Source organism: Cyprinodon tularosa, unplaced genomic scaffold, assembly GCF_016077235.1.
Source record: "Cyprinodon tularosa strain WSP-4 unplaced genomic scaffold, ASM1607723v1 ctg367, whole genome shotgun sequence".
NCBI lineage: Eukaryota > Metazoa > Chordata > Actinopteri > Cyprinodontiformes > Cyprinodontidae > Cyprinodon > Cyprinodon tularosa.
In genome coordinates, this window is record NW_024039082.1 from 208,107 (window position 1) to 226,236 (window position 18,130).

The window sequence follows — 18,130 nt, forward strand, 5'->3', positions numbered from 1 at the left end:
TGTTGATGAACCTTTTTACTGGTTCTGCTTAGTTTGCAGTTACTCAGTGTAACTCCCTGCCTTCCAGTTCCAGTTGACGAATTATTTGTGGCTATGACTTATTAGCGGGTCGGTAAGTTCTGGCTGGGCTGTGCCCGCGGTTGGCCCGCTGGCCGGCTGTAAACTCATTATCACTTTATTATTTGCTGTTTCTGCCTCTAATTGATTCCCTGCTGCCGCCTCGGTGCTCAGCGTTCTCCTGTGGAGCACGCCGGGCCTCCCCCTTTCCACCACTAATTCCCGCTGTTCCGAGGAAGAGGGGAGACGGGTCGGGCTGGGAGAGATGATTGAGCAGGGACTCGGCAAGCTAAGGCTCATTATGGAGATTCTGGTTTAGGAAGAGGGGAGTGACCCTGACAGTTGATGTTTCTCCTGGAGAATGAATCCATGCACTCTCATAGGCTCCATTAGCAGCCGCTCGGCTGTCAATCAACAGGTCAACCGCCTTCCATGTGTTTACATCTGAACGGAGTGAAGCATTATGGGATAATGGCAGCAGGCATTGGAGAAGGGCCGGTTAACACCATCAGAGCAGCAGACAGCTGGAATAATTACAGAGAGTCAGTTCACTCCCTCCCTGTCATCAGGAATGTGGTTCCCTTCAATTATAGGTCATTAGATAAAAAGTAAAGCAGATGAGCTCATCAGTGAGGTACTGTCACCTCCTAATGTTGTCGGACTATGAATCTATGATAGAAATGTATTTGCTTCATCTGTTCTGCTGAGTATTTTTCTCATACAGTTCTGGTGATGTTACTTTGATTTTTCCCTGCTTCAACACACCTGACTGAAAACATTTAAAGCCCTCCTCAGCAGGGAGGCCTGTTCTGCAGAGACCCGGTAACGACCCATTGTCTAATTCCGGCCTGTTAAGGAAGGAGGAATGGAAAACCTGTGGGACACCAATTAATCACAGGAGACTGGAGATGATTGGATGCTGCTGTAGTAACATGTATTTGAAAAGTTAATTCCTTGAGAACAATAGAGATGTTTCTTAGAGAACTTGATCTCCGACTGGAAGAAGAATATGTGATACAGAGATGCGGCAGATCTGTGGTTCTCCTCGACAGAAATCATTCTGTATCTTCTCCTGGTGCAGCTGGACCACAACCTGTTCAGGTTCTACTGTCTCTCTTTCATTGGCAGTCAGGACAGTCTGAGGTGCAACATGGTCAGGGGGGGGGGGGTGGACCTAGACAAGACACCCCAGAGATGTTCTGTTGGATTTAACAGGGGAGCGTAGAGGCCAGTCTGTGAAATCAATTTCTTTAGCTTTCAGGAACCACCAGCATACATTTGGAACATGAGGCCAGGCATTATCATGCAACAGGAGAAACTCAGGAGGCACTGCAGGGTGACTCCGAAGAACCACCTCAGTCAGTTGGACAGAGCTGCCTTCAGAGTAAAGGCTGATTGATACTCAGAAACTAGGTCCTCTGCATGTGTGTAGCAGTGAACGCAAATGTGCCCCTGCCCCTTCCGCAGACATTTTGCTGCACATCTTCAAAAGTGTAGGTGACCGTAGACAGTGCCGCAGACAGGAGGCCTCTGATTGGTCATATCTACATCCGATCTACACTATGCGTATTTCCTGTTTGGTACCTTACAGGCTTGTTTTGTTTGTATGACCACCATTGTGGAAAATGACTCGTAAAGTTGGACCAGCTAGAACAATAGCACACCAGACCCCAGTCAACTCATCAAGGGAGTCCAATCTGAACATGATGACTTGATGATATGAATGCAGTCTGTTGTGCTATTGTTTGATTGGAAAGAAAAGCTGCAGCCACATGGCCCTTTCTGGAACCAATTTGACACCTGTGAGCTAGAAGAACGAGGTGTGCGAGAATGTTGGGACCCTTTTTCCAACTGGATTTCCACTCTTTTTCAACCTCGTGTCCCTACGTTGTCACACAAACTTTCCCCCATTTCCTCTCCGCCTCGGCCGTATCTAGACCCACAGCTACTTTGTGATTGTCCCTCTTGCTTTGTGGTGATGAATAACATACCACAGACAACGCTTTAAAATTGGGCATAAATCAAAAATATCTGCAACAAGCTCAATGCTGCGGGAGGATAACCAGCCCTTGACTCAACCGTACCCTTTTTCAGGCTGGGCCTAGTAGATAGGCTAATCCCTGAGTTTGCATCTGCAGATACACAGCTGTCATGGTGCTGGGTAACTGCTGGACATGTCACAACTATTTTAAAGAATTCTCCAGTGAACATTTTCTAAAAATCTTTAATGAAGAAAATTTTCTTTTGCACAGGTCGGTTGAGGTCAGGGTGGCAGTGTTTCGGCCAAGATGATTAAAGTTTGATGTTGGGCAGAGATGGGCTGCTGCAGCTCAGTCCATGACTTTAACTGGTTTTTACTGGTGAGAACTACTTAACTGCAGCAGTGAAGGGTTTATGTTCTCCCAGACCAACACTGGACCTCTATCAAACTGTTCATGCTGAACCTTTAGCAGGCAGTGTAACATTTACCCCAAAATTTATTAACTTTCCACGTCTGTTACATGAGCTCAGTTTGAACCTGCTCTCATTGGTGAAAATAACACAGTGCTGGTGCCAAACCTCTAAACCTTGGTGCTGGTAAATTCCAGCCACACTTAAGATGAATAGAAGACTCAGCAACCCACACAAAGTCTGTTTCTGATGGTTTTTTCAGAGGCGTTAATGCCAGTGACCTGCCAGAGATTCCTTTGTTGGACTGTGATGGTGCCTACTGATGGGTTAAGAACTTTGAAAGGTCCTGTTCAATTTAAATAACTACCCATCTCCTCCATGGTCTTTAGACTGTGCTTGGGGACAAAGCAGCTCTAGTTATGAGCTGTATTGATTGCTGTCCTGGTGGAACTGGACTGCCTGTGCAACCTTTGTAGCGTAAAGGTTAGGACCCTGGTTCCTGAGTTGCTGCCCAAAAGTTCCCCACAAGTTATAAATTCCTTAGCTCAGTGCTTCAGGGGGTGGAGGGTGTTACTGGAAAGATGGATATTTGTTTTTTTCCCCCTCCTTGATCTCTGAGGTGTTACCCTGATCTAAGACATGATGGTTAATAAAGTGGATGGGGGTGTTCAGTTTGCTTCCACCAGTAAATAGTTAGAGCCAAACCAAATGAACTTCTGTTCATGTTTTCCTTCTCTTTGACTGAATGAGAGCCAGTTTTCTGTATGAAGCTGTGTTCTCTGGCAGTGCTGCACAGTTCCACATCCACAGATTAAACCCATTAATCTTTCAAACAGCGTATCTTCTGATATTATCCTGCTTTCCTGCTGATGCTGCAGAAATGCTGGTAAAGACTCCAACTGACAGGCAAGCTGGGTGTATTTGGGGTTTCTCTCTGATCAGTGCAGGATTAGCCACGGGAAGATAATGAACATCTGGTGCAGAAGAGCTGCCACCAAGTGAAGCCTCTCCAGCTGGAGGCATGGACATGCACAGAGAATGAGGAACACGGCTTTTCAGTCCAACTGAAGGCCATTTTCTACTCTTCTTACTCAGTTTAGCCTCACTACTCCTCTAAATTCTGCTATGAAATACACTATATTGCCAAAAGTATTTGCTCACCCATCCAAATTATTGGAATCAGGTGTTCCAATCACTTCCATGGCCACAGGTGTATAAATTCAAGCACCTAGGCATGCAGACTGTTTTTACAAACATTTGTGAAAGAATGGGTCGCTCTCAGGAGCTCAGTGAATTCCAGCGTGGAACTGTGATAGGATGCCACCTGTGCAACAAATCCAGTCGTGAAATTTCCTCGCTCCTAAATATTCCACAGTCAACTGTCAGCTGTATTATAAGAAAATGGAAGTGTTTGGGAACGACAGCAACTCAGCCACGAAGTGGTAGGCCACGTAAACTGACGGAGCGGGGTCAGCGGATGCTGACGCGCATAGTGCGAAGAGGTCGCCAACTTTCTGCAGAGTCAATCACTACAGACCTCCAAACTTCATGTGGCATTCAGATTAGCTCAAGAACAGTGCGCAGAGAGCTTCATGGAATGGGTTTCCATGGTCGAGCAGCTGCATCCAAGCCATACATCACCAAGTGCAATGCAAAGCGTCGGATGCGGTGGTGTAAAGCACGCCGCCACTGGACTCTAGAGCAGTGGAGACGCGTTCTCTGGAGTGACGAATCGCGCTTCTCCATCTGGCAATCTGATGGACGGGTCTGGGTTTGGCGGTTGCCAGGAGAACGGTACTTGTCTGACTGCATTGTGCCAAGTGTAAAGTTTGGTGGAGGGGGGATTATGGTGTGAGGTTGTTTTTCAGGAGCTGGGCTTGGCCCCTTAGTTCCAGTGAAAGGAACTCTGAATGCTTCAGCATACCAAGACATTTTGGACAATTCCATGCTCCCAACTTTGTGGGAACAGTTTGGAGCTGGCCCCTTCCTCTTCCAACATGACTGTGCACCAGTGCACAAAGCAAGGTCCATAAAGACATGGATGACAGAGTCTGGTGTGGATGAACTTGACTGGCCTGCACAGAGTCCTGACCTCAACCCGATAGAACACCTTTGGGATGAATTAGAGCGGAGACTGAGAGCCAGGCCTTCTCGTCCAACATCAGTGTGCGACCTCACAAATGCGCTTCTGGAAGAATGGTCAAAAATTCCCATAAACACACTCCTAAACCTTGTGGACAGCCTTCCCAGAAGAGTTGAAGCTGTTCTAGCTGCAAAGGGTGGACCGACGTCATATTGAACCCTATGGATTAGGAACGGGATGTCACTTAAGCTCATATGTGAGTCAAGGCAGGTGAGCAAATACTTTTGGCAATATAGTGTATGTTCTGTTGGCAGCTGGTAAGTTTCTCAGTAATGAGGCCCTGAGCTGCAGACCGTGACCGGTTCACTAGTTCAGTCGGGTCAAAAAAAATGTATTTTCTCCGCTTTACTCCCTGGAGCCCTCCATGACTGAATCCTAGCATCTCGCATTGTCTTTAAGTGAGCAACTAAAAGAGTTTTGCTGATCCGTGAGCAACTCCAACCAAAACGCACGCCTTTGACCCGACAGCAGTGAAGAGTTCCATAATGGCTTTCTATGGGATATTTATAGGTACTTACTAACAGCAATGTGGCTTCAGGACTGATTTCCCTCTATAGTTTTCTTCTGTTTTTGTTATTGTTGATGCAATTATTTCAGACCATAAATATGCATCTGATGTGAATATCTATGTATGTCTGAGGGGAAATAAGGTGCCCATCTCTAATAAAATAATGACATAGAAGAACGTTTTGTAAGATATTGACATTTATAAATGTTTTAAAGATGGAGATACTTCCAGCTTTGATCCCTATAATAGTGGCCACTGTGGCTTAGAGTTGATTTTCTGTATAACAGGTTAAGGCTGTTAAACAGTCCATCTCTGCAGCTACGCTTAATCAACTCTGTGGATTATGTCAGGATGCAGTAAAAAATTTATATTTTTTAACGGGCATTTATTTTATTGCTATTTTTTTTGTATTTTTATTTATTTTACCTGTTTTATTGTTTTTTTGTTCAGCACTTTGTAACGGTTTTATCTGTATAAGGTTGTTAAAGCAGCAACCTGTGAATGCCTTCTGAACCGTGTTACTCCCTTAAATCGTAGCCAACACTATAAAGTTAGAGAGAGCACCTATGTTCTCAAATTTTTTTTTTTTTTCTTTTTTGTTAATTCTGAGAAATGTAAACCAGAGAAGAAGCCATTTCTCAGCTTTACGACAAAGCTACAAGGATCCAGCAACACCTGAGCTCTGCTGTTCCCATTGGTGCAGAATCATTTTATGTTGACGTTGACATGGTAACTAGAAGCAGTGGTGGTCAAAAGTACACACATTTGTTACTTAAGTAGAAGTATAGATACTGCATATAAAAAAAAAACACTGGTAAAAGTTGAAGTATCAACTTGACGTTTTTACTCAAGTAAAAATGAAAAAGTATGTCCTCCGAAAAACTACTTAAAAGTATAAAGTAAACTTTAAAAAAACAGCCAGATGCCACTACATGAATTGCAAGCCCAATTTTTTGACTATTTTGAAAAATTCTTTGAGATTGGTCTCCGTCTCCCGATACGCTCTCGCCGGTTTCCGACCTTTCAGACATTTCAACATCTTTTTCTGAATCCGACATTGTAGCATGGCATAGACAATTCATGTTTACAGTTTGAAGAACACCTGATTGCTTCTGATGATTTCCTTTAGCTAACCAATGAGTGTTTGCGTTATATGACTCATCCAATTACACTAGATTTCACTAGATGTGGATGGCACCAATGATCTGCATTGGATGGAGCACATGTCGTGAAATAAATATTTATAATCATTAAACCGAAGCTTGTTTTAAAAATGTAAGGAATAGAAAGTACAGATACTTGTGTGAAAATGTGAGTAGAAGTCAGAAGTAGGAAGAAAAATAAGCAATGGAGTAAAGTATAGATACCTAAAAAGTGTACTTAAGTACAGTAACAAAGTATTTGTACTTTGTTACTTGACACCTCTGACCAGAAGTAAATATTTACATAACTTGGACCCGTCAAATATAATACATTTTCTTTTCAATAACATTAATACTTTTATCTTGCTCTCTTCTAAATGTTCTGCGGATGTTTTAGTTGTAAAAAATTTAAAGTTTTATAGTTCGGACCTTTAAATATGAAGGAGTTGTAAGATGTGCTTTAGGTCTGTCAGCAGGAAAAACTAACGCCCCCATTTTCTTTCTCACTAGGATCTAATTACTGCTGCTTGGATCTGAGCCTTTAATTAATGCGAAACAGGAAACGCAGCAAAAATGGAAACTAATTGAGGAGAATTTGTAATTCAAAGTGTGTTGTTTTAAAGATGAGAGCAGATCAAATACAGCCCACACGTTTAAGAGACTGGCTCCCATGGGTGGGTGGGGGGGAGGTCTTCAGCTGTGCGCTTCGATTGTCTGTAGTGGGTCCACAAAGGGGCCACGGCCTCCATTTCAAGCTGCAGCATCAAAATGAAGCTTTATATAGAGCAGAATAATGATGTGGGTTCATGCTGTGAGAAATAGTCCTTTAATAAGGGAGGTCTGGAGGAGATGAGTGCTGCCCAGAGTCTGCATTAATGCAGCGAGCAGGAATCATTTAGAGACGAATCACTCAGACTCCAACTCCATCGATTTCACTGCAACACACAATCACAGCTGTTAACGCCATTCTTTCACCTCCAGGACCAAAATGCTTTCTAAACCGCCGAAGGAGACCAACCTTCATGCAGGCCTGACGTTAAGAAAGGCAGTAAAATAAATGTATGGTCATCGGGGTCATAAATCAAACCAACAGCTGAAACATGTTTATTATATTTATCTCAGGTGATGCCCAGTCTGCAGGCGCTGGGCTTCTGTTAAATTAAGTTCTATGGACAGATTAAGGTTGTTGAGTGAAGATCATTATAGAACTCAGATCAATGAAAGTAGAGGAGCTGCTCCCATCTGCAACCACAGTGGAAATACTTTCACAAAGTGTTAAAAAAACAGAAGGTTTCTCCTCTTTCCCTTTGGATCAGTACTTTGCACATTTACTTCAACCTGCAGAAGAATCTGGATCATCTAGGTTTGGTAGATCTATGATGGTGGCAATATGGAGGAGGCTGGTGACAGACAGACCTGTCAGGTTGCAGGTTTAAGCTGCTTTTATAAAGTGAACATCGCTCCATGTGCTGCATGTAAATCCCATCAACCAGGAAAGGCGAGAATAAAAGAAAACAGAACCCTGGGAACGGACCTTTAGGAGAACCAGAGCCGACGTTCCTAAGCAGCAGGTTTCCAAGTTAGGCCGAGAGGAGAACCCAGAGAACCTTTGATGTTTGGGTTTGCATCAGTTTATGCCCTAATGCTGATGGTCACACCTACAACTTTTTCATCACAATAAGTGCATTCACAATAACTGTAGTGGTTTTCTGTTTTATACATTTTGAAAGTCCAAAATATATATTTACTTCCGGTTGCTATGCCGACATCCAAAGGATTTTGCTCCAATAGGAAGAGAAGAATAAAATCATGTGAGACGTTTCTGTCGCTCTGAGCTCGAGAGCCTTTAGGATTGTTTCTGCTCCTGGATTCATATTTGAGGTCCGATCTTAAAAAAGAACAGCGATGGAGAGAAGAATCAGAAAAACTCTGCAACTTTGATCCATATCCTCTCCTTAATTGTTCCTCAGTGCGGAAAAAAACGAAGATTAACATTTTAATTTTTTGTTGTTGTTGTGGGGTGGTGGCGGCTTCGTATTTAGGGCATACAGAGCTTGGAATCCTAAGGTTGTGAGTTTGAAACCCACAGACAGCCACTCTGGATCCCTGAGCGAAGACTGCTCAATGCTCCCCAAAGGGATGGGTTAAATGCAGTTAATTAAATTGTGCTGTACTTGTGAGTGTAATGACGGCAAAAGTTATTAGAAAAATTATTGAAAAAAAGTCAAAACTCCAAAGGCAACATTCATGAAAAATTAAAAGATGAAAAAATCCTTGTGCAAAAAGAGCAACATTTACTGTTTTTTTTGGGAGCAGTGATGGCTTTAAACTTTTTTCTTTGGGTCAAAGTTAATTTAAATGTTCTCAAGAACCAAAGCATAAAATAACAAGAATTATACAAGTTTTTGTATTTCTTTGCCCGCTCAACTTAAATGAACATGCAGTATTTCAATTACAAAACTTTCTGTAGTGGACGTACATTTTGATCTAAAACAAAAATGTTTTTGCACTTTCAACTGTATGTAAACTTTAACTCATTTAATAAGATTTTCTGCTATAAGAAAAGCAGATTTTGGTCAAAGTTATTAGATGTGGTCCAGTTTACAATTAAATCAAAGACAAAAAATTATCTTTGTTTTGCATCTAAATGTTTTGGTTGCAGGAAGATTCGAACTTCTAATAAAATAAAATGATGGGAGGAAGGATCTGTGATAAGGCTGCTCTATGTTCACCTCTGCCCTCAGGACTAATTAAGCTGAAATTAAAACGCCAACACAGTTAAATGCATTTGATCAAAATATTTTCTTTATTCTGCAACAGAATCGAACATGGTGGAGTTCCACTGATTCATGACTTCAGCTCAAACAAACAAATTCAGAATTTACAACCAATGAACTTCAGCAACCGATACGAGAACATAAAGTGTAGCGTGAAGGAGCGAAACTGGAGAGAATATCGAGAAAAGCTTGAAGCAGATGAGGGAGAACGAGACGCCCAGAAAGAGCAGTTCAGCTGGACACGAGGCTTTGGACAATCGGAACGTTAAAAATAAAAACTAAGGGTGGAAGAAACTCGTCTTTCAGGGCGTCCCGTTGTTTTAAGCATCAAACTGACAGAAAAAAATAAGACAAGAAGTTTGAGCTGCAAGAAGTGAGGTTAGATTTTCTCATGATTCAATTCAGATCTGAAAACACCATAAACAGACAAAGAACAGCTGTTTTCCAAAGACATCTTTTTAACAGTTTTCATTTATTACACAAAAAAAACAACAGTCAAGTACCAAATATGCATGCTGGATCTGTAAAAGGGGAGAACGGGACGGGTGCCATATACAGTCTTTAAAAATCTTTTTTTCTTTTGATATTTATTTATTTATATATAAGAAGCCGTTCCTCATCGAAGCTGTGCTGGGTGACGTAGTTTACAAACGCAGTGGTAAGAACACAACACGACTCCTCTGGGAGAATCAGACTTATTCAAACCTTCACTGCAAATAAAACTTTGCAGAGCTGCTCGACGGTGAGGAGTAACGACAGACAGTCGCTGTCTTTAACAGTCCTGGGATGGTTGTGAGTAGAAACGCTCAGGCGCCGACCTAAGTCTGGGTCCCGGAGATAAATCCAGGAAAGAGTCGAGTTTTCCCAAAAGAGGAAACCTCAACTAAACAGTCGGTGGAAAGTAAACTTGATCAAACGGATTGTTTTGGTACGTTTTGCTAACTTTTGCTTCGCTTTTACTTGAGAGCCATGAGGGAAGTTCCACCTGCAGGGGGAACCCGGTGCATGAAACAAAAAAAAGGTGCTTCTGTCACATGAAAGCGGCGACAAGGAGGAGGAATATTGCAAAGAGAGAAAAAAATAAAAATCATCCAACAGAAACCTCAGTCTTATAAAAATCCAACTAATGGGGAAATACTTTTCTTCCATTTTTATCTCTTTTATCAACTCTACATCTAATTTGACTAAATAAATATATAACTTATTCGTCTACGTAAAGACATTCTGTTTTCCTACTTTATGATGAATTTCATTCGTTTTATTTATGAGGTTTATTTTAAATTCATCAGCAGGTAAAACTGTTTATCAGACTGTTGAGGAAACTTGTAAAAACAAACTTAATCCATAAATATTATAATAGTGACAGGGCTTCCATTAAAAAAAATAAATAAAAGAATCAACCATTAGATAGGAAGAAATTGTCTCAATATAACATTTTTATATTAAAAACAAGTGCTCTGGTTCATTACAATAAACAAAAAAAGACTAATTTCGCTCTAAACTGATTATCGACATCCTGAAACTAAACCCTGAATTTTGGAAACTGAGGCAGAGATTTCTGCAGGACGATTTTCTGAAAAGAAAAACTCGGCCCAGACTCCTGCTGCGGTCATCATGTGCAAATAGAGAGAATTGCATGAGTAGGAGAGCTGTGACGCTGCCGGTTCTGCTCGTTTTCTCCTGAAATCCCCGACAGAAGACAGATTTTCATCACAGCACATAGACTAGAGGTGTCCAGATGGAGTAAAGTCTGACCTCTTAACCTCTGGAATGTAGGATTTTACAGACGGAACCAAACATCATTTCCCAGCAGTTTCTGTCTGTTAAAGCAAAGAAAAATCCTCTAATAAAGGAAAAGATTCAAACTAAAATCTTTGGTTTAAATGTTTCAGGGACAAAAAACGAGCTGTCAAACTGTTCCTCCTTTTAGCTTCATATAAACTGTAAATATAGATCTATATCTGTACGATAAGACATCTCCATGTAAGCAGACATCACAGGTAAATGTGTGCAACTTCATGCGAGCCCTGCATGAAGGGAAAACCCATCGGACCTCTGAGAGCGGCGGTCCTGCCTGGAACCAATACTGTACATCATCTGGGATAAAACTCTGCTCGGCATAAACGGAGGGAACTCTTCTTCCTCTAAACTTTAATAAATTCTCATAGAAAGACATTCAACGGCGGCCGACCGACACTTCAAGTAGTACGAGTTTGGGGAGGTCCCCATGCAAACAGCTAGAAAGGGTCAGAACCCTGCGGTGCTGGAGGAAGGAGAGACCAAATAAACGAGGAGAAAAGTGATCCAAAAGAACCCTGATTTGTTCTGGATTTTCCCGAACCGCTGGCTTCATTCCGGAGTCCGGACGGTAAACCTGAAAACACCTGAGGGATAAAAACCGGAAAATTCCCCGTCTGCTCGGCCCGGTTCCCCAATAGCACCTGCAGAGGTTACCGGGCGGTCAGAGACGACTCAGACTGGTCCGAACTCGCCTTTGTACATTCGAGAACACGTTCTGGTTCTGCCGCTGTCCGGGATGAGAAAACAGAGCGGATAGAGACAGGAAGGAGGAACCGGACCGGTTCCAGTACTTTGTGCTGTTTGTTCTGCAGAAATAAAAGAGGCAGAGTCTGTGGTACCGCTGGAGGTCCGCCTCATCCGGTCCCATGGAACCGTTTTGTTGTCGGAGAAACTCAGAAACTCAAACATCCAAAGTTTGGAGGATTTCAGGAAGTCTGACATGAAAACAGCATCATTCAGTCTGAGCGGCACAGAACCGGTTCCGGTTCAGCTCCTCTTCCGTGAACTCCCCCGCTCAACAGCTTCCAATCTGGATTTTCTTCCAACTGATCCGGTCAGACACACATTCACACCAATCTCTGGCTAACTGTCCGTTAGCATGGTTAGCAGAGGGAAGGCGGCGCCTTTGTCTGGGTCAGAACTGGGTCCATCTGGGACAACAGGCCAAACCTTCACAGGAAGGAAACTCTCCACTTACATTTCTTCCACCACTTCTGAAAGCCAATGATCTGCTGGACGGGTTCAGTCCAAACGGACCGTTTTATGCTAGAGCCTGTTTAACTCCTCGCCTTTGGTTGTTTTAAAACATTTAGCGGTTTTCCTTCCAATGGGACTAAAGCTGCAGCTAATTTATGATGGTTAAAACCAAACATTCATCGAAGTAAGAATCTTTGGAACCTCAGATATGATCTGAACTTCAAAAAGATTTTTTTTTTCTAATTACCCCTATTGTTCCTGAACAGCAGACAGTTTTAACTTTGACTTAATGATCTTAGTATTGACTCAGTTCTGCTGCAGTTTTTAGTTAAACCACCAGATGTCAGTAAAGATTTGAACCCGTCTCATCTGCTGGAGCTTTTTTAAAGCAGTCTAGAAATTGGGTCAAACGGTACCTTTAAGATCAGCTCTGGTTCTGGTCTAAAAATCTGTAAATTTAGGTGTTAGACGGCTGGGCGTCTCTATTGGGCTTTTAGCAGGTGGATCTGAAGTAACTGATGCTCAGAATCAGAACCAGTTTTAACTGGTTTCTGGATTCCTCTAATCTAAAGCATCTGATTTGGTTTGAAGAGCTCGTTCCTGGAGGGTGAGGCCTAATAAAGCCCTGAAGCTGGCTCCTCCTCTCCCAAACATGGGCCATCCTTTGGTCTCTGGTTCTGGTCGCTGCCGTTTTACTCACCAGAAAACAAAAAAACAAAAAAGAAAAACAGCAGCCTGTTTTGCTACATTTGTCCTCTGACCGACGGAGGAGGAACCGAACCGTGAGCCGTTCTGTGGGGAAGGAGCAGGATGGCGGGTAGCAGCTGGGTCGACCTGAAGCTCCTTCTTCGTTTCCGTCCTTCAGTCGCTCCTCAACTTCACATTCACAAACATTTAAACCTCCTTGTGCAAATCAAGCAGTTGTTTTGAAGAATGCCCTCTGAAGAAGTTCTTGTAAAAATAGTTTTGCTGATGCAGTCGAGGCGGCGGGTGTTCCGTCCGTTCTCTGTGAGGCTCCGCCCTCCTGGGGTTCATCTGCAGATGGAGGGCGTGTGTGCGTAAACGGGGTGGGTGAGGCGCACGTTGAGCGAGTCGTTGTGCTGCACCAGGGAGGTGTGGCGGTAGTGGAGGACCAGTTCTTTCAGGCTGCCGTAGAGGTTGAAGGGCTCGGCGAAGCCGAAGCCCCGCGGCGTGCTGTGGATCACGCAGTGTTTCACCTCGCCGTCCACCCTGAGGAGAACAAGCACAGGTTCAGTCTGAAGGTTCGATCTATGACTGGACATGTTCAACAAAACCTGCAGCTGGTTCTAGTGCAGAACCCCAAACAGAGCCCATCTCTAACAGGTTCTGGTTTTTTAGGATCAAACTTTACAGAAAACAGGTCCAGCTGAGCGGTTCTGTCTGGTTCAGACGTAATTCACTGGCTGGCTGGACTTTGGTTCTGCTGCCATTTTCCAGGTATGCGTTACCTGCAGTTATTTTAACATTCTGTTCATAGTAGGTCCATCTGGCCCGGTTCTGTTCTATTATATTCTATAGTAGGTCCATCTGGCCCGGTTCTGTTCTTTTATATTCTATAGTAGGTCCATCTGGCCCGGTTCTGTTCTATTATATTCTATAGAAGGTCCATCTGGCCCGGTTCTGTTCTATTATATTCTATAGTAGGTCCATCTGGCCCGGTTCTGTTCTATTATATTCTATAGAAGGTCCATCTGGCCCGGTTCTGTTCTATTATATTCTATAGTAGGCCCATCTGGCCCGGTTCTGTTCTATTATATTCTATAGTAGGTCCATTTGGCCCGGTTCTTATCTATTATATTCTATAGTAGGTCCATCTGGCCCGGTTCTGTTCTATTATATTCTATAGTAGGTCCATCTGGCCCGGTTCTGTTCTATTATATTCTATAGTAGGTCCATTTGGCCCGGTTCTGTTCTATTATATTCTATAGTAGGTCCATCTGGCCCGGTTCTGTTCTTTTATATTCTATAGTAGGTCCATCTGGCCCGGTTCTGTTCTATTATATTCTATAGTAGGCCCATCTGGCCCGGTTCTGTTCTGGCATCAAGTTTCAGCCTCGCTCTGCTCTGCAGCAGCAAACCGTCAGACCTTTAGGTTCTATACGGTTCTGACACTGATGATCAGTTTACTTCTTTGATCCAATATTAATATCGAAAATTCAAAGTGTATCCGTGACTATGGGCCAGATCCATGGGGCAGATCTATTCTGTCTATTTCTATAATTGATCCAAGTCTGGCTACAAATGTCTGGAGCAGTTTGTCCTTTTATGGGTGTCTGTCTCTGACTGAACTGACAGCTGATCTTTATCCTGGCCTCCGTTTATTTAGGACCTTCTAACCTGATCGCTGAGGAAGGCTTTCTAAAAATATCCAGTGAAAAAATGAATATTGGAAAAGATCAGCCTGAATCTAAAGTCTGTGATCTAAACCAGCTGAATAATATTCTGCTTCTGTGACCCACTGGTTAATTAGAAACTGGTTGTTCCTGATCCTTGTTCTCCGTTTGGGTGATTTCACTTGACCACACGTTGATTCCACGCAAAAAAACAAAAGGATGAATGATTCATTATATCATATGAGGTAAATATTGGTATCAGTAAGGATAACAATGGATCCGGACCTCTCTAATGCTGGTGTCAAAGCTAACGGATCTCTGGTACTGCAGGAGTATCAGGATCTGCAGATACTCAAATTCAAAACTGTGAATCGGTTCATTCCTGATCACAACAGTACACCCGTCCTCAGAGAGGAGTGAGGGTTAAATTAAATGGGATCTGGTTCTCTACAGACACTGCAGAAGAACTGTTCTACTGAAAATGGATCACTGTTGCTACACACTGTATTATTGGCATCTTTAGAGCTACATATCAGCCGCTCCAATCATTGAAGAATTGACTGATGCACTCGTCCGCTACACAGGAGAAAGGCTGAAGATTAAAGGGATAGTTCGGTATTTTTGACATGAATCTGTATGGCATCCCGATCACCAGCGGCATGCAATCACACTGACTTACCCCTGGCAGCGTCCTGTGAGCAGAGTTATCGTCCAGTTTTGGTCAAGCCGAAAGTAGTCCTGCAGGTTTTTAGGTACAGCGAAATAAAACTTTTCTCTTCCCAAAACATTATGTGTCCAAAAGAGTGATATTTTCGCATCCCAAAAACATTGTAGTGGAAAAAGTCACACGTCGTTATCAATTGGTCCTATTTTCTCTCTGTTCGTATCAGTGCGCGCCGTCATTCAGACAGCGAGCCCAACAACAGCCATGTCTCCTTCCGCGGCGGAGGGAGACATGGCTGTTGTTGGGCTCGCTGTCTGAATGACGGCGCGCACTGATACGAACAGAGAGAAAATAGGACCAATTGATAACGACGTGTGACTTTTTCCACTACAATGTTTTTGGGATGCGAAAATATCACTCTTTTGGACACATAATGTTTTGGGAAGAGAAAAGTTTTATTTCGCTGTTCCTAAAAACCTGCAGGACTACTTTCGGCTTGACCAAAACTGGACGATAACTCTGCTCACAGGACGCTGCCAGGGGTAAGTCAGTGTGATTGCATGCCGCTTGTGATCGGGATGCCATACAGATTCATGTCAAAAATACCGAACTATCCCTTTAAATATCGGAGAATCTGATGGTTTCTAAGTTTCAGGGAAAGATAACTGAACTGCGATCTGAAATGCTGCAGAGGACAAGAGGGAGAAAATGATGCAGCGTCTAAGAAAGTCAGAGAAAAAAAGAAATCTCTAATCGTTCAGTTGAGCTTTAAAATAACGGCCAAGCTTCCAACGTCACGCATCTCTAGAACTTTTCTTCACTCTAACAGATTTCAGACCGAGGTTCAGGGGAGCAGAGCTCATGGTTCTGGGGTTCCGCAGGACTACAGCGGTACTCACACCACAGAGCAGGCGTAGCAGCCCTTCTTGCTGCTCTCCCGGATCAAAAACGCTCCGTCTGGCTTCCCGACCAGCAGCTCCTCCGCCTGTGTCCGGTTCAGATCGCCCACGAACCAGCTCTTCTCATCGTGGTGGGGCAGGTTCTCATCCTCATCAGCCATGAAGTAGCTTCTGTTTGCACAGAAACCCACGGTGAGAACGGCCCAGCGGGACGTGAAACACATGTGAAGCAGACAAGAGAGACTCACTGATCAGGGTTGTCGTTCTTTATTCCCAGCCAGTCGTTGATTCGTTTCTGCCGGACTCCTTTCTGATTCAGCCAGCTAGAGAGAAGAAGAGAAAACTCTGATTATCAAGACAGAACAGGTCCACTCACACAAACCGTCCTGCTAGGCTATTTGAACGGGATATTTTACTGTGTTCAAGCAGAACCGCCTCATCCACCTGCTTTCTATGATCTAACAGAAGCAAACCTACAGAACCGTGAAAACACCAACAGTAGAATCAACAAATGGACTGCGTTATAAGGAGCCATTCAGCAGACTTTCACATCCACCGCATGCCTCGTCCAGATAGAAGCCTATTCACTTCCTGGTCCCCCCCCTCTGCACATGCTCAGTATCGTAGCTCCTTTGTTGTTATAAATACAAACGGAGGCTTCATTTACTGACTGAGCAAAAATCATTACAGCCCAGCAGGACGCAACAACCGTTCAGACACCGCTCCATCAGAACGGAAGACGTTCTCCTGAGTGCTCTTCAATCCACACTGAGTGAGGAGAACCTCCCCCATCCCGGTCCATGGACTTACACTAGGTACTGGTCCCGGATCTTGCGGAGCTGTAAGAGGTCGGGCTTCAGGCTGTTCATCTTCTTGTCCGTCTCCCGGTTGTCCGTGGCCTGCGTCTTCAGGTCCTGCTCCAGCCGCACCTTGCTGTCGTGGATCTCTCCCAGACGGGATTTGAGCTTCTCGAAGTTCACCAGGATCCGCTCCATCTCCGTGTCGTTGGCCTCGCGGCAGAGGCGCTCGCTGCAGTCCTTGCTGTAGCGCTCCTGTGTGTGACACTGCTCCTCGAAGATCTTGATGGTCTCGTTGAAGGCCTCAATGGCTGTGCGCTTCATCTGGATCTCCTAGGTGCAGGAGGAAGAGGAGGTAGAGTTTGAGTGGCCGATAGAAGGTTAGCTGCTGGCAGGGTTCTGCTTGGAGCAGGTTTACCTGCGAGGTCTTGGTGTACTCCTCATACAGCAGGTCGTACTCTTTGCTCTTCTCCTGGTACTGACTGTGGTATTCCTGCAGCTTTTTCCCCACAGCATCGATGTTGTCCTCCTTCACCAGCTGGTCCTGAAAGACAGACCAGAAAATCTGAGGATGGAGGGATTAATGGAGAGGCCCCGCCCCCGATGAATGCTACGCCCACCGAATCTGGGCAATGAGAGGAACCAACACTGTCAAGAGTTTGCCTGGAATAAAAACTAAATCCAGACTCTTTAAGCCCGTTAACATCTGAACCAATCGAAAAGTAGTTTCTAATTTTGGATTTGAAGCCTTTTAGGATTGATTAAAATCAACCTGTTCAGAGTAGAAATGTAGAAAACAAACATCAAATAGAGTTATTTCCATTATGCAGAATTGAAAGTAATTGAAATAAGTGATTAATCATAGTTTCCTCCCATAACAGGAAACTGATCAATAAAACATGCAGATAAAGCTCCTTGGATCAATAGAAGGAAGATATTTTTAACTGAATTTAAATGACTGGTTTACAAAAAAAAGTGACAGTTCTGAAAACTAGTTTCAAATCTAACCAGCTGACCTGATCAGATATTGAAAAACTGATTTGATATCAGCCAAAAAAAGAATATCTATCAGCCATCTTCTACAGTCTGATATCAGAAAGCTCATCTTAGAGGACACCCTTCTGCTCTGATGCATCTTTAAACGCCCTGATCTGCCTACGAGGAGCTCCTCTCTGGGTTTGTTTCCATCTATAGACGATCACCCACCTGCTGGAAGCGGGACACCGGGTACAGGAGCTTGACGTCCAGCTTGGTGTTGTACTGGGCCAGAGACTGGTGCCTGTAGTGGCTGATGAGCTCCACCACAGAGCTGAAGGTGAGCGGCTCAGAGAAGCCGTACTTCCCGTCTCTGTGGTAGATCTTGATCAGCTTGTTGTTCCCTCCTTTCCTGAACACAGAAAC

The 18,130-nt window shown here is 43.7% G+C and overlaps 1 protein-coding gene across 5 annotated transcripts in view; it reads right to left on the minus strand.

The window, feature by feature from the left end:
* Positions 1-9,024: 9,024 nt before the first annotated feature.
* Positions 9,025-18,130, minus strand: part of LOC119790526 (phosphatidylinositol 3-kinase regulatory subunit gamma-like) — a 159,096-nt gene continuing 149,990 nt past the window's right edge. For all 5 annotated transcript variants that reach the window (XM_038296072.1, XM_038296068.1, XM_038296069.1 and 2 more), the window contains 6 exons: positions 17,936-18,116; positions 17,148-17,273; positions 16,743-17,062; positions 16,181-16,255; positions 15,933-16,103; positions 9,025-13,245 (listed from right to left, as the gene is read on the minus strand). In XM_038296072.1, coding sequence (XP_038152000.1) covers positions 13,047-13,245; positions 15,933-16,103; positions 16,181-16,255; positions 16,743-17,062; positions 17,148-17,273; positions 17,936-18,116 — 1,072 coding nt within the window. In that variant the 3' untranslated portion in view covers positions 9,025-13,046. The remainder of the gene's footprint in view (positions 13,246-15,932; positions 16,104-16,180; positions 16,256-16,742; positions 17,063-17,147; positions 17,274-17,935; positions 18,117-18,130) is intronic.